At 43.0% G+C, this 15,499-nt stretch overlaps 1 protein-coding gene across 2 annotated transcripts in view; it reads right to left on the minus strand.

The window, feature by feature from the left end:
- SEMA4G (semaphorin 4G) overlaps positions 1-15,499 on the minus strand; it is a 105,133-nt gene that overhangs the window by 42,692 nt on the left and 46,942 nt on the right. For both annotated transcript variants that reach the window (XM_063132554.1, XM_063132555.1), the window contains one exon: positions 14,869-15,116. In XM_063132554.1, the coding sequence (XP_062988624.1) occupies positions 14,869-14,989 (121 nt within the window). In that variant the 5' untranslated portion in view covers positions 14,990-15,116. The remainder of the gene's footprint in view (positions 1-14,868; positions 15,117-15,499) is intronic.

Below are 15,499 nucleotides of genomic sequence, written 5' to 3' on the forward strand. Positions count from 1 at the left end.
ATTAAATACAATAGGAGTTAATTCAGAGTAAACATGCAAATGATTATGCTGTCAGTCATAGAGTTCTAGAAGAGTCTTTGTTGCTTGTTTTCAGTAGGGGCTTACTCCCAGGTAAGTATGCACAGGATTGCAACCTTAACCTTACTAGAGAATTGCATTAATTTGTATTTCTAATACCCTATATGTCCTAAAGACTTGAGGTAAGTAACAAGGTTTTTCATGAACTGGTGCATGAAATCCAGTAAAATATAAAATAAAAAAGGGCTAGGAAAAAAGAGAAGAGCCCCACTTCTCATTGCCTTAGGCTCAAACCATCAGAAGCCAGCCTAAATGAAGCAGTCTTAAAAGATCATGAAGAAAGTGAAGAAATTGGGCTCTGCCCAGACCCCAAGGGAACCTGGCAGCAAAGTTTTCTCACTGTGCAGCTGTCTATGCTGAAGGCTCCAACCCAGGCTTGAAGTTTATCACGGTAGTTTTCCCAAGCACTAAGTCTTAACAATAAGCAGTGGCCAAACACTATATATAATGACAGCTGTTTGTCAGTGTATCCTCAGCAAGCATGCTGCATCCATCCATCATTCCTGTAGCAAAATCTTCTGTTATTTACTGGTCTGCCAAGACAGCCTCACCCCAGAGCTGTTGCCCAGTAATCATGCTGGAGAGATTTAAAACAGCTCAATGCCTTACAGCATGGGGTTGCAGGGCAACATCATTCACATAACATGAATCACATCACTGAGTCAGGGAACAATATGGTATTAACAGCTGCCTCTCCTTCCCAAGCCACTCAGTAGCACCAAGTTGGTCTTCCATGGACATGATTTTTTGAGTCTCCTCCAGACACAGAAGAGGTCCTTTACTCCTCCTCAAATTTCTGCCACTCTGAGATAATGCGGTAAACTGTTTCTCTAGCTTTTATAAAAATGGACAGCTCCTTATGGGCTGCACTATGACTATGTCGCCCGCAAAAAATACACTGTTCCAGCATTTTGAGAGGAGAAGGACCCCAGCTGTATTGTCTGTGTTCTAAAACCGAGTGCCAATCAGTACTCACACATTGATGGTGCTATATAAATAAATAATAATAATAATAATAATAATAATAATAATAATAATAACAGAGCAGCTTATTAAAACATCAAAACACAATGAACGCAAAACACCTAAAATGGCAACAACACTATAGCCCAACACCTTCTCATGATGCTAAGTCTACCCCAGCCTTCCCCAACCTGGTGTACTCCAGGGGTTTTAGACAACAACTACCAGAATTCTGACCATTGGCCATGCTGGCTAAAGTTGCTAGGAATCCAAGTAAAAAACATCTGGAGAGCACCAGATTGGGGAAGGCTGCTCTACACCTACTGTATTGCTGCTGTAGTTATTTGCTCTTCCTTCCGGCACCAAAAGCCCCACACTCCCAATACTAAAAGAATTATTTTGTCTTGGATTGGTTGGGAGGTACTTTCTAGAGCAGCCCCCCCTCCTACCCTGGTGTCCTCCAGATGTTTGAACAACTCCCAAGATTCCTCACCCTTGGCCATGCTGGCTGGGGCTTATGGGAGTTGAAGTCCAAACCATCTCATTTCTCATATACCAATGAAGACTTATTTATCACTGGTGCTCCATCTATTAAGAATCTGAGCCCTTCCTGTCTAGCCAGATTAAGCACAGATTCACATGTCACTTTTTCCAGACTGATGTTGATACAAGTTGACTTTTCCAATAGGATTGTTTGCACATATTTGGAATGCTTCAGACCATGAGACAGTACAGTCTTCCCCTACCTGGTCCCCTTCAGATGTGTGGGACTAAACACTAAGGCCATACTGGCTGGGATTTTTGGGAGTTGTAGCCAATACCTCTGGAGCACATCCAAGGTCAACCCATTTTTAAAAGTCTTTTGGGAGCATAGTGACCTCTTTCGGACATCATGACTGCCCTTTGTGGGTTATAATTTAATGTGCCAGCTGCCATGATGGACTGTCATGTTGTGCGAACTGACCCAGTGAGTCAACACAATGCAGTGACTTGGGCTTAATCCATTCAATTGCTACTCAGTTACAAAGCGTTAAGACTGGATAGAAATCCTATCTCTTAGCCTATCTCCCAACACTATAAGAGTAATAAAAATGATAGCACTATCTGGGTTGTGTTGATGAATTCACAAGACTGATCCAACATGTGTAAATACATCCAAAATCTCTCCCATTGAATTAGAAAGGGTGTGGTAGACTTGTATAATTGCTCATTTTTATTTCTACATTGAGCAATAGTACTAGTACTAATTTCTTTTCTAATTTCTCTTCTGCAGCTATAGTTTGGTCACTGTAGAAATATAATGGAGATGGGAGGTAGAAGCTTGTTCATAACTTTGTTCATATCTTTTTGGGGGAGAAGCCGAAGGAATAACAGAATATTTGAACTATTGTGCGTGGGGTGGGGGGAGTCATCATTCAAACAAATGCATATGCACACACAAGCTACCTTGAAAAAGAATTTCAAAATTGCAAGGTGAAAAAAGGGTGAAAACCCCTGAGGTAAGAAACTTATTTTGAAACCCTATAACAGGTTGTTTCAGATATTTGAGACCTCTAAAGCTTCATCCAGAAGAGAAGCTGAGGGCAGAAACTGCCCACCACAAAGAATTTCATGAGAGCCCTCTGTCTTTGCACAAGAACATCTGTGACATCTTTTTACAGCTACCATTTCAGACTGCTCCTATAGGTTTGCTGTGTGAATTAACCAAAGACACACAAAGTTTCCAATCATCCTTCTTCCTACAGCAAATATACAGGAGAGGGGTTCAAAATAGCTTAGCCTGGCCTTCCCCAACCTGGTGCCCCCGAGATGTTTTGGAGTTCAAGTCCCATGAGTTCCAGCTAGACTGGCCAATGGTCCAGAATGTTGCAAGTAGGAGTACATCTGGAGGGCACCAGGTTGGAGAAGGCTTGCTTAGCCTCTCAGTAAACGCCTATATGCCTATAACACCTCCTATATTAAGGCTGTATACACTGAGAGGCAAATCAGCTGATGAGGCACATTTTCCCATTTTGTGTAGACAGACATCCCTCTCTTCAGGATCAGCCTGAGGGGAAATTGGATCTTCCTTTTTTCAGCAGACTCCTGCCACACAGAATGCTGAATTAATGAATTCCTCTTGAGATCTTCATGCTGAATCCACAAAGGCTGGAAGTGCAGCTGATGGGCACAGGAACTTGGGGTGGGGGGCAGGGCTCATGTGCGCATACCTCCCTACTTTACATGTGGCACAGTGGACAAAGTGTTAAATTTGGGTGCAAGGAGACCCATTCCCAAATTCCTGCTTAGTTATAAAGCAAACTCTGTAGGGCTAGGTCAAGTTAGACTTGTGCTGCATAAGAACACAAAAAGAGCCATGCTGGATCAAACCAATGGTTCATCTAGTCCAGCACTCTGCTCACACAGTGGCCAACCAGCTGTCAACTAGGAAGCCACAAGCAGGACACAGGTGCAGTAACAATCTCCTACCCATGTTCCCCAGCAACTGGTGTATATAGGCTTACTGCCTCTGATAGTGGAAGTAGCTCATAGACATCAGGACTAGTAGCCCTTGATAGCCTTCTCCTCCAGTAATTTATCCAACCCCCTTTTAAAGCCATCCAAACTGGTGACCATCACTACATCTTGTGGTGGCACTATTGTGTTGAGCCGTATTGGTGGTTTCAGGTGAGTATGTGTGTGAAGTGAATGCTCTTGGGGTAACAGAGAACACCACACTCAGAAATCATAGAGCCAGTGTGGTGTAGTGGCTAAAGTGTTGGACCGGGAGTCGGGAGATCCAGGTTCTAGTCCCCATTCAGCCACGGGAAACCACTGGATGACTTTGGGCCAGTCACAGACTTTCAGCCAAACCTACCTCATAGGGTTGTTGTTTTGAGAATAAAATGGAGAGGAGGAGGATTATGTACATTGCACTGAGTTCCTTGGAGGAAAAAAGGCAGGAAATAAATGAAATAAATAAATAAACAAATAAATAAATAATAAATCATACACTTAGTACACTGTGAGAAGGGAAGTACAAGTATTTCCATCTACCAAAATGTAGCCCTAGTGTTCCCTCTTTATTGTTTACTACAACTTATTAGATTGTAAGCCTATGCGGCAGGGTCTGGCTATTTACTGTGTTATCTGTACAGCACCATGTACATTGATGGTGCTATATAAATAAATATTAATAATAATAATAATAATAATAATAATGTTGAACGCCAGCAGAAATGCACAACTCAGAGAAGTTACCCACATACTGCTCACCTGCCAACACCACTGTGAAACAGTAACAGAGGCTCTTTGCCATGCTGACATGCTGCTGCTGTAGATCCAATTGTAATTGCTGCCTCCATTATGGATTTAACTGAAAGGCCTAAAGAGTTCAATTCAAACAATATTAATTTTCAATCGCTCATTTAGCTCTCAGGAGAGCCTGCATCGTGTCTTGTTCATGGATGGATGAAGTTCCAGCTGCTAAAATCCATCATTCAGCGACCAGCTAAAGCCATTTATCCTCCTCCTGTGAGATCTGTCAGGCAAAGACCTACAAAGGAGCTGTCAAACCACATCAGACATGGAAGGGAACCGGCCCAACTCTACATTCCTTCCCAAAACTCAAGACGGGAAAGGACTCCTCTAGCCACATTGGTTCTGGAGGCAAAACAGCAGGCAAAAAAGGAGCACTACACTTATTCAATGTGAGGAACAAAAGTAAAAATCCAGGAAACAAAACGGATATAGCTTTTGGAGCTGAGAACCGAGCCTGCATAAATGTAGCAAATACAAAATAAAAATAAAAATCCAGAAGTCAGACCAAGGGATTTGTAGATAAATTGAAGTGTAGCAAGCAGCATCACACACAAAAAGTCATTTTAAAAATATACAGACAGATGTGTAGCCTACAAATATGCTTCCCTACCCCACAAGATCTCGTTTATTTATTAGCAATATTTGTATACCACCTCTCACTTGCTCAGATTCCAAAGCAGTTTACAAACCAATACAATAAAAACAATACAATAAATAGTATGATGTTGGAGACTCATTCAAAAACAGATCAGGGCTGGGGGGAAGCCAAAGAAAAAAGATATAAAAAAAACATTGAAAAACCTACAAGTGTTAAGGCCTGAGAGAGGGAAGATCATTCCACAGGGCAGGTACCAACGTAGAGAAGTCCTTTCTCCATCTCGTCACTAAACATAAATCTGTAGGCCACAGCATGGACAACAGGGCCTTCCCTGAAGATTGCAGTGACTTTGGAGGTTGGTATAGACCCTAGATGATAGGGGCAGACATTTCTTGAGGTAACCTGGCCCTGAATTGTATAGGGTTCTGTATACTAATACCAACACCTGAAACCTAGTTCAGGGCAGACTGGCAACCAGTGTAGATCTCTTAGCACAAGTGCATGTATGTGTGTAATAAGGCACCCCGGTAGTAACCTAGCCACTGTATTCTGCACTAAGTGAAGCTTCCGAATCAGTCCTAAAGGCAGCCCCACATAGAGCACATTACATTAATCCAATCTTAAGTGGCACAGTTGGCATACCATACTCATAGTCACAGAGGTCACTTGAGCCTCCATCGACAGTGATGGATCCAGGAACACCCTCAAACTGCGAACCTATTCCTTCAGAGCCTCGGGTACCAGAAAATTTCAGTTCAGTTCATCACACATTAGCTATATTTACTTTGAATTCAGCAATTTTGAAATGGCCTCCATTGATACAAGCATTTAGAACTCAGTAGCAAAATGTGGTTTTGTTAGCCAAGTGAATTTCTGTCACAAAATTTGGCCTTCATCACCAGTAAAATTCAACCTGCATTATGATACAAAGTGCTTATAGTTCTTTATAAATGCCAATAACCATTTTGTGAGGTAAAGTCAAGCCTTATTCATGTGTTCAGGTGAACAAATGTAGGCTTAAAGTGGAAAGTGGGGGGAGCAGTGTGCATGCAAGCCCCACTCCCAATATTTATTTTATTATTATTTATTTATTTGCAATGTTTATATACCGCTCCCCATTCAAAATTTTGGAGTGGTGTGCAAGATAAAATAAAATAAAACAAGAATAAACACTTTAAAATAGATTTTAAAAGACGCAAAATGTACAGTGAACCGTGGCTGGTCATTAAGGAAAGGCTTCCTGGAATAATGATGTTTTCAGGAGGTGCAGAAAGGAACACCAAGTTGGCTCCTGCCTGACCTCCAGAGGCAGGGAATTCCATAGGAGGGGGGCTACCACGCTGAAGGCTCTTCTACCATGTGTACCAGCTCCACTACTGACCTTTGTGCCTATCACTTAGGATCTTCCCTTCAGATCGTCATGCTTAATCCACACAGGCCAAAAGTGGACTTGGTGCACAAGGGGCTGTTCAATGCGCACCTCTCCCCACGTTAAACACACACATGTTCATTTGAGTGCCAGAATAGGCTTAACGCAGCGAGATAAACTTGAGATAGCCCTACAGAATTTGCTTCGAAGCTAAGCAGGAATTGGAAAAGGGTCCCTCCACATCCAAGTTGTAATAATATCCACTGCGCCACATTTTCACAATTCAGAAGGACATAAAGTATGCAAATACATTTTATGTAGAATCTTGCCTTTGTAATTATATTTCACAAAACAATGTCTACATTGTCCAGCCCTGCTAGAAGTCAGTCCTCTGGGTGCCATGACCATCAGAAACCAGCTCAAAGATCAATGCAACCTATGGTAGCTTTGATGAAAATGGCAGACATTCCCATTATGTTGGACTACTTCATTTCTTCCTGGCTGTAGTCATGCGAGTTCTGTTCTGAGGAACGATGACCATGCCCACAGCAAAGAAAGCCATCTCCAAAAACAGCTAGCTGATTTTTTACTTCCTCCAGGAGCAGCTGTACACTTTGTGCTTCTCTTAAGCTTTGCTACAAGGTTTTCATAGTTTGGTTGTTGAACATAGAAAAGGCAGGTTCCATCACGTTCAACTTGTGTACACAGTTGTTGAAACACAGGCTTTAATCCTAGTCACACTTACTTAGAAGAAAGCCTCATTGAAAAAATAACCAATGGGGCTTACTTCTAAGCAGTCAGGCACAGGATTGCACCAATTGGAATCTAGAGTTGTCAGAGCCAGTTCAAAATTCATGTATCTGTTACATCTATATCCCGCCTTCTTTCTTCCAAGGACTCCAAAGCGGTGTACATTATCCTCCTCTCTATTTTGTTATCACAACAGCCCTGTGAGGTAGTTTAGGCTGAGAAACAGTGACTGGCCCAAAGACACCCAGTGAGCTTCATGGCTGAGTGGGGTTCAGATCCCAGGTCTCCCATGTCCCAGTCCTAACCACTACTTCACCTTGGCTCTCAGTGTCAAGAAGAGAGTAGCAGATCCAATAACAAAACTTATACTTCTAAAGTCCTGCCTCCTTCAATGCTACTTCCATTATTCCAGGCATGCAGACCAATCAACTTCTTTATGTTAGAATGCAGGGAGTGGCGTGCAGGTTGCTATCTTGTCCCTTACCTCAGGCGGCAAACATCTTTGGCCTGATCCTGACAGCTCAATTCCTGAACCATACAATCCTAACAATCACAACCTACTCCTCACACACGCATCATTTCAAAACCAACTTTTTGTTCCCAAGAAAGAAAACTAACATTGCACCTAGCATAAATAGCATGAGTGTCAAGGTAAGGTGCAGCTCAGATTCTAATTGTAAAAAAAATCTTTCCCCAGAGAGAGACCAATTTCTTCTGTTCTACTTGGCATTTAGATAACATTTGCAAAATGTTAAACTCACTAATCCTCATGCCACCTCGACAAGGTACAGACTCTGGTCTTCTCAGCCGGGCTGCCAAACTACCATAATGCAATTAGCGATGCTTTGTGGGAAATGTCGCTGAGAAAGTCCTGAGGGCCGACTGCCAAATCCTACACACAGCTCCGGTACCAGCTGCAAGGCCCCCCATGTTCCCTTCTTGCACCCAGGGGCCTTGGCTACTCCTCTGGTTACACAAAAGGCAGCAGGCTGGAAATCGGGGTGGTGGTGGTGGTGGTGGTGCAGGGAGGGATAACTACACACTACTTAGAGTGAGCTGAGCCTCTCATTTCAACCCCCCCTTTTTAAGACTACCAAAAAGAACCCTTGAAGGTTCCCTTATTTCTTCCTTTACCACTATTTGCAGAGAAAATAGAACTTTGGAATTCTTTATACGTCTATACATATGGAACCTGTAACTACAACGAACTGTTGCAGCATTCAGGATTCTAACCAGCCATCTTCTTTCCCAGGATACTCCATTCTTCCCACCACCTCTGCCGCCCAAACAGCTCAGTCACCATTCCCTGCCCACTGAGCATGCTCAGTCCTCGTTGAGCCATTTTTACAGGGAGGGGGCTTCTAAGCATTTTGTCTACTTCTGCAAACCTTCTCCTCCAAATATGGATGATGCCATTCTGCACACTTGGAGAACGAATTTGCTATTATTATGCTATAGTCCAATGATCCCAACTGTTCATGGAGGCAGCCAATGAAAGCTATGTGTGGTGTTAGACAAGGTACATGTCAATACAGAGATTCTAGACTTACTGAAAAATAGTGGAGGAGATCAACAACCCCCTTGAAACCCTCCACCACACACAAAACCTCTCCTGTAGCTTGCTCCAGTGATAGAAAAGCACTGCCTTTCACTACCACTAAGGGGGACTGTCTTTTTCTCTGTGCAGAGAGAGAGAGAGATTGCTCTGTGCCCTTCCCTGCAAAGAGAAACTATCCTACGATGTCAGGGGGCATGGCTTTGGGGGCGGGGAGCACTGGGGTAGAGGATCTGCCCCCTGATACCATCTGAGTGCTGGAGGAGGAGTCAGAAAATAATCTGACTCTTGGGGGCTAAACAGCTCCTGACCCCCTCCTTTTAGGGTAGTGCAGCCCCATCCTTGAACAGGCCCACTCCCTAATTCCCGGACCCAAGAACCACCTACTCACAGCATCTCCATCCTGTGCCTTTATAACAGTTTTGACAACTGCATCTGGAGTGTGTCCTGGGCCCCAACAGTTGTCAAAACTGTTATAAAGTCCTTTAAAGCAGTAGTGTAGATCCTGCCCTAGTCCCAGCAAACTGTTTTAGTGCTGCCTGTACCGGCCAAACCTAGGGAGATCCTGGTCTTTCTGGACTATCCACGTGAACTGGTATGCTTGTGAGCAGAGGGACGTGGCAGAAGCATTCACATAACCACTACTCCCCCACCTCCCCTGCTTTATCACCATTTCTCACTTTATTCAGGCTTTCTTGAGCCTTTTAATCATGTCAGCTCATTCCTTAGATAGGTCTTTGCAAGATTGCTTAAAAAATAAAAAAGCAGCCTTGAAAAGCTTTGAGATTGAACTGGGATTGGCCAGGGAGGAAGAAGGGTGTTGAGCAATTTCCCCGCACCCTGGGATAGGTCTAGATGTACATTTTATAACACACACATCTAGAACCCAAGGAACGGGGGAGGCAGCTAGACGGACCTGACTGGAAACATGGTCTGGGAGTTAATCCTAAAATGTCAGCAGGCTTTCTTTTTGTTGTTTATTCGTTCAGTCGCTTCCAGTGTTATGTTTATTTCATGTCCAAGCACTGGCTAAACATTCCCGGGTGTTCCAGTGTTAAGCACTTTATTTGGATTAGCAATTCAGATATTGTTTTATTTTTGCAGCAATTTCCTTTGGAAAACATTTTATTGCACAGAAATCCCAGAAGCGCACTGGACACGACCAGAAGTGTTCTGATCCTGGCAGAAGTGCACTGCCAGGATCAGAACACAGTTTACATTTTAGCTGCTTCAGAGCAGAGCAGTTAATGTGATAAGAAGATCCCTTACTAGACCACATCTTGGGGGAGCCTTGAGCAAAATATTAACATTAGCAGCCCTCTCCTCTGCCATTCTAGACCCCAAGCTCCTAGACCTGGTGACTCTCTGCAGTATCTGGCTCCCAGTAAGGAAAGGTTTTTGCTCATCACAAGCACTTTGTGGCCCACTGGATTCCTTTTCTGTAGCTTCCCTTGCTTATCACCTACTGCTTCCTGCCTTCTAAAGAGCACCCAGCTTTAACCTTCAGTTGCTTTCCCTGCTGTTCCTAAGCAGCAGAAGCACAAATTTCAAGGCAGCACTCAGAAGGGCATGCCCCTCTCATCCACTGCAGCACACAAGCACTTTCTTCAGCAGCCATCTAAAGGACAGCCAACAGCCTGGCTTAGCAGAGCCACAAGTAGTTACAGCAGGGAAATATTATTATTATTATTATTATTATTATTATTATTATTATTATTATTATTATTTTCTTACCCACTTCTCCCACTGGATCAAGGCAGGGTACAACACAAATACAAAATACCATAAAATACATATAATTGATTAAAAACATATAAAACGAATACATTATTAAAATCCAGCATAAATTATTAAAAGGCATCTTAAAATTCGACTGGGTAGGCCTGCTGGAGGAGATCAGTCTTCATGGCTTTCTTAAATTCCAGAAAACTGTTAAGTTGACGAATCTCCCCCAACAGGCCGTTCCACAGTTTGGGAGCAGCAGAAGAGAAGGTCCTCTGGGTAAGGGTTGTCAGCCTAGTTTTTGCTGACTGGAGTAAATTCTTCCCAGAGGACCTGAGTGTGCGGGGCGGATTGTATGGGAGAAGGCAATCCTGCAGGTAACTTGGACACAAACCATGTAGGGCTTTAAAGGTAATAACCAACACTTTGTACTTTGCCCGGAAACTAATTGGCAGCCAGGGTAGTGATTTTAAAGCTGGTGTAATATGGTCACCCCTAGATGTACAGGTGACCATGGCTAGGAACACAAGAACGTTAAGGGTCAACTCAACTCATGTGTTTACTTACTGGTGTGACTGCTTGCCTCTGCATGACTGGATCCTATACACCTCCAATAAATGGTTCCCCTTTATGGTTCCCCTTTATGGGAATTATTGGAACAACATGGAACCCAGCTGGTCAGAAGTACCTTCTGTGCCACTCTGGTAACATACAAACGGAGCCTAAGGGGCAGCAAAATATTTGCAGCACGATACAGGCATCATTTTATTTATTTATTACATTTCTATACTGCCCAATAGCCGAAGCTCTCTGGGCGGTTCACAAAAATCATGCCACTCCAATGGGGCACTTCATGGGGAACTCCAGCCCCCCTGGATTCTTTTCAGTAGTTTCTGACATGACAAAACATGCTAAACATGACTCATTCTTTCCTTAATTGCCACATCCTCTGAGAAAGGGCAATGGGACCATCAGAGGAAGGACAGGGCAACAAGCATTTAAAATCTTCAGTATAGAAATCACAGATTAAGGAGATGCTGTTTGTGGGAAAGGGGGTTGCTCCTCATCCAGAGCAGCTCCTTAGAGGGACGGTCCATACTAACTAAAAGCCATTAGAACATGGAGAATTTGCCAGCAGAAAGAACTGATGGTTCATTATAGTAACTCCATCTTTCTCAATGTTCACATGTCATTTTAGCTTCTGGCCATTTGGTCCTTGTCGTGAGTTTAACTATTTGTCTCCTTAGACTAACAGCTAGCTGAATTCTGTTATAATTTACTCATGGAAATTGAAGTTAAACTTTTTATAAAACAAATCATGGGTAGCGAGCAACAACTGAAAAAAGCAATGGCTGCAACCAATACTAGCTGAGCTATAAAACTGCATTTGTCACTGCAAATGGGGCTCTATATCACACACATTCTTACACACACAAGAACGTGCACACACACACACTATATTTAGTATCCAAAATCGTAATAATAAAGAAAATGTTCATCTTGTTCAAAATGTTCAAACACTCTATTAGCCATCAAAGAACACAGCAATATATGAATGTGTGCACAAATGGTCTGCTGGAAGCTCAGAAAGTACACACAGCATTGGCCAGGGAATGAACTGGAGTCTGCCCCTTGCAACTTTCCTTATCCCACTCCATGGCACGTATTTACTCTCTCCAGTCCCTCTACTTTCACAATTCTTCCACTATTCCAGCACTTGTCCAAAACTCCAGTAACACCCCCACCCTCCATTCTCCTAGTACAACCTAGCCAGACTCTGCCTTCTCTGGCATTGGCTGGAAAACGCTTTCAAGAACTTTGACAAGATGGCACCATTTTAATTCTAGGAGTCTGCATGCCAACATCATCTTGGAAGTGCCGAAGGAGAAGGCTGACAACATGGGAAATACAAGCATACAAAATGGTCTGAAATAGGCTGCTCATAAACCAAATCCTGAATTCAGCACCTTCATCAGGGTTAGCCTCTTAGAATGCTAATCTTGCAATTAGAATGAATTATATAAGCTTTTTATTCTAAGCACATATATTTGTGCTTCCCACAAATCTGATTTTTTTTCCATTGAAGAGGGAGCACAGATTATACAAAACCTTAGCATTACTAAGCAACTCTGGTGACGGGATTGGCGAATACGTTTTTAGAATTCAGAAGCTACCCGGAGGCAGCCAAGGCAGGAGATCTGTGTGCAAGGTAACAGAGGCAAACAGAATGAAATTCTTGACCCCCTTCTCCTGCACTCACGAAAGTGCTTTGTGATCATGTGCTCGTAATGCCTCAGGATTCCCGGAAACTGGAGCACAGGAGATTGCTCCAAGATGCTGATGTAATCAGACATGCATGTTGAGGCGAAAGACAGCAGTGCTGACAGCTCCAATCTGGCATGTAATAATCAGCAGCAGCTCCCACACGGCTCTCAGAAAGCAGGTTTTCCCTGTATCCCGCTTCAATAATAGAAAGGCAAGGAAAGAAAGGTAGAACCGGAGGTCAGGAGCCAGACTGAGGCCTCTCAAAGGTGATACTTCCTCTGTTGTTACAAGAACCTCGCAAACTAAAGCTATGTCTGGGCACCACTGCCATCATAATGCCACCCAGCAACAGGGTAGTGTGCTTGCTACATAATATCGGCAGTTTAGTTAAATTCTCTACCTCAAGGGTGTTAGACCTCAAGCCCGGGGGCCAAATGTGCCCCTCCAGGGTTTGCCAGATGGCCATATACCCTCCCCCACCACATCACCAGGTGGTTCCTGCTCCTACTCACCCACCCTGATTGCCTATCTTTTGGTGTGCCTGGCTTTGACACATTTTCCCCGTTCTAAAAGGTTGAAATGCTTTTCCTAAGGGTTAGTTAATGGCAGTTAGTACTTTAAATTAAAATATAGCAGTATATTTGACCCTATCCCCTTTGCCTTCAGTCCCATTGACCACCCTTGAGAGCTTCTTCACAACTGAATTTGGCCCACGGGCTAAAAGACGCTCAACAACCTTGATCTACTTCATGCTAACCACCAGTGGCATGTCTATCTGTCCTTTTTGAGGAGTGCAGTATTTTTGTCTTGCTTTTTTTTTTTTTCATTTTCCACCTTCAAGTTAAACGCGGAGAAACAGATGGACAGACGGCACAAAGCCACTTCTAGTCTCCTGACTTTTGTCTCAGAAGGCTCACTGTTGACAAATAGCATACGTGTGGCGGTATGGCCATCCCTAGCAGCTAATCACAATTTTAACCACCAGAATGTCACATGAGAGGCACCAAATCTGATACCAGAAACCAAAGAGAGTTTTATTACCATGCAGTCAATGCGTCATTTGGATGCAGCTCAAAAAGAAAATAATCCTCAAAGTAGAAATCAAGAAGGGGGAGGAAATGCCCAGATCGCAACCCCCTTTTTCAAGTGAAGTTAAAAGGAATTTATATAAGACTGAGCTTTCCCTCCCTTCTGTCTCACTTGTAAAGGGCTACATCATCTTCTGTAAATCTTTAAAGACGATTGCCTTGCTACCATCACCATTTAGTCACAACACAACTGACAGAACAGGTGCAAAACTACAAAGCCCTTATCACTCTAGTATTTAATTATAAAGCAAATATCTCCAAGTAACTCTACCAGATCTTTCCAGTATGGAAGCTACCATAGAAGCTGCCTGTTTGACAAATTCACTATGTGTGCCTAGGACTAGTAAAGGCCTATTCTGCCTTCCCCTGTAGGAATCTCTGGTTGGGTAGAGACCAGACAGGTAAAAACTGGCCTCCTAGAATCCCAACTGGCCAATCTACATCTCTTTGCCATTTAAGAGGAGGCAAAATAAGAATTCCAAATAAGAGAACAGACTGCAGAAGCTTTGCCACAAATTCCTTTGCATGCCATAAGCATCCACTCCTAACCTGCTTATAGGTTTCAAAACAACCTTTCCAGCACGATTCAGGAGCATCAACACAGCAATGTTTGAAGGGCAGTTTACAGAGTTTGCTCTTTAACATGCTTCATGCTAGGATTTGTTTACTGCATCAAGAGGTTAACCTGAAGCTAAAGTAGCTTACAGCAGTGCAAGAGCCCCTAGTTTAAGAAAAGTCTCTTCCCGCACCCTTCCCCCTTCAGTATGGTGCACCATGAAAACAATACCAAGGATAGTACTTTGGGGAGGCAGAATTGTGTGGGTTTTGCAATTAGTGGCAAACACAGTTACCCAAAAAAATTGGGTTACAATTCCCTTCTTGTGTAAGCACGTACCAGGGGAGGTTGTCAATACATAATGCAGCTTACAACATACTAAAGCTTACGCCATACTAACTTTGTTAGTCTTTAAAGGTGCCAAGAGATACTTTGTAATTTTAATCATAAGTAATTGTGCCAGGCTACAATCATGTAAGTAAGTCCTTAAAATCCACAAAGAAAATAAAGGATATGCATATATGATATTTGCACATAGGATTATCACTCTTCTTCATATACATTGCAAATGTGCCCAACTAAGACGTTCATGTTAATTCAGGGAAAGCCAGAAATCTCATTTACCATTATAGACAATTGTCATACGGGGCGTGGCATCCAAATCCATAGCAGAGCGCCTGGAGGGGTATCCCATTATTGCGACCACAAAGAGAACCATCAGAAAAAAGGACACATTCTTTCTCATTCTTCCTGGTCAAGCCAAGGCTGCTGCCCACTGGGCAACACAGCCCTTTTCTACAAGCAAGGCCTAGATTGTTGGAAGTTCTTCCCGCTGATTTCTCTGAGTGTCACCGCAGTCCACAGAGGAATTCCTGAAACACAAAATAAAATAATTTTTAAAAAAGAAAAAGATAAATGGCATCTTCATACCGTTCAGCTAAAACAGAGTAGGCAACTTGTGGCCCTCTAGGCGTTTTGGCCTACAACTCCCATCATCCTTCACCACTAGCTAAGAATAATGGGAACTGTAGGTCAAAACTTCTGAAATGCCACAAGTTGCCCATCCCAGTCTAAAGAGTTAATAGCATTCCTTGAGCTCATAAATTTGCAAGCAAGATTTACCAACAACTTATAAAATGCAAAATTTATAACATCAAATTAAGCTCAACTACCCAAAAGGGAAAAGACAAATCAGCCATGCAGATGCATTTGAATCTGAGGAGCTTAACCGCTGTCTGATTTTTGCCCTCCAAAC

Source organism: Elgaria multicarinata, chromosome 8 (genome assembly GCF_023053635.1).
Source record: "Elgaria multicarinata webbii isolate HBS135686 ecotype San Diego chromosome 8, rElgMul1.1.pri, whole genome shotgun sequence".
NCBI lineage: Eukaryota > Metazoa > Chordata > Lepidosauria > Squamata > Anguidae > Elgaria > Elgaria multicarinata.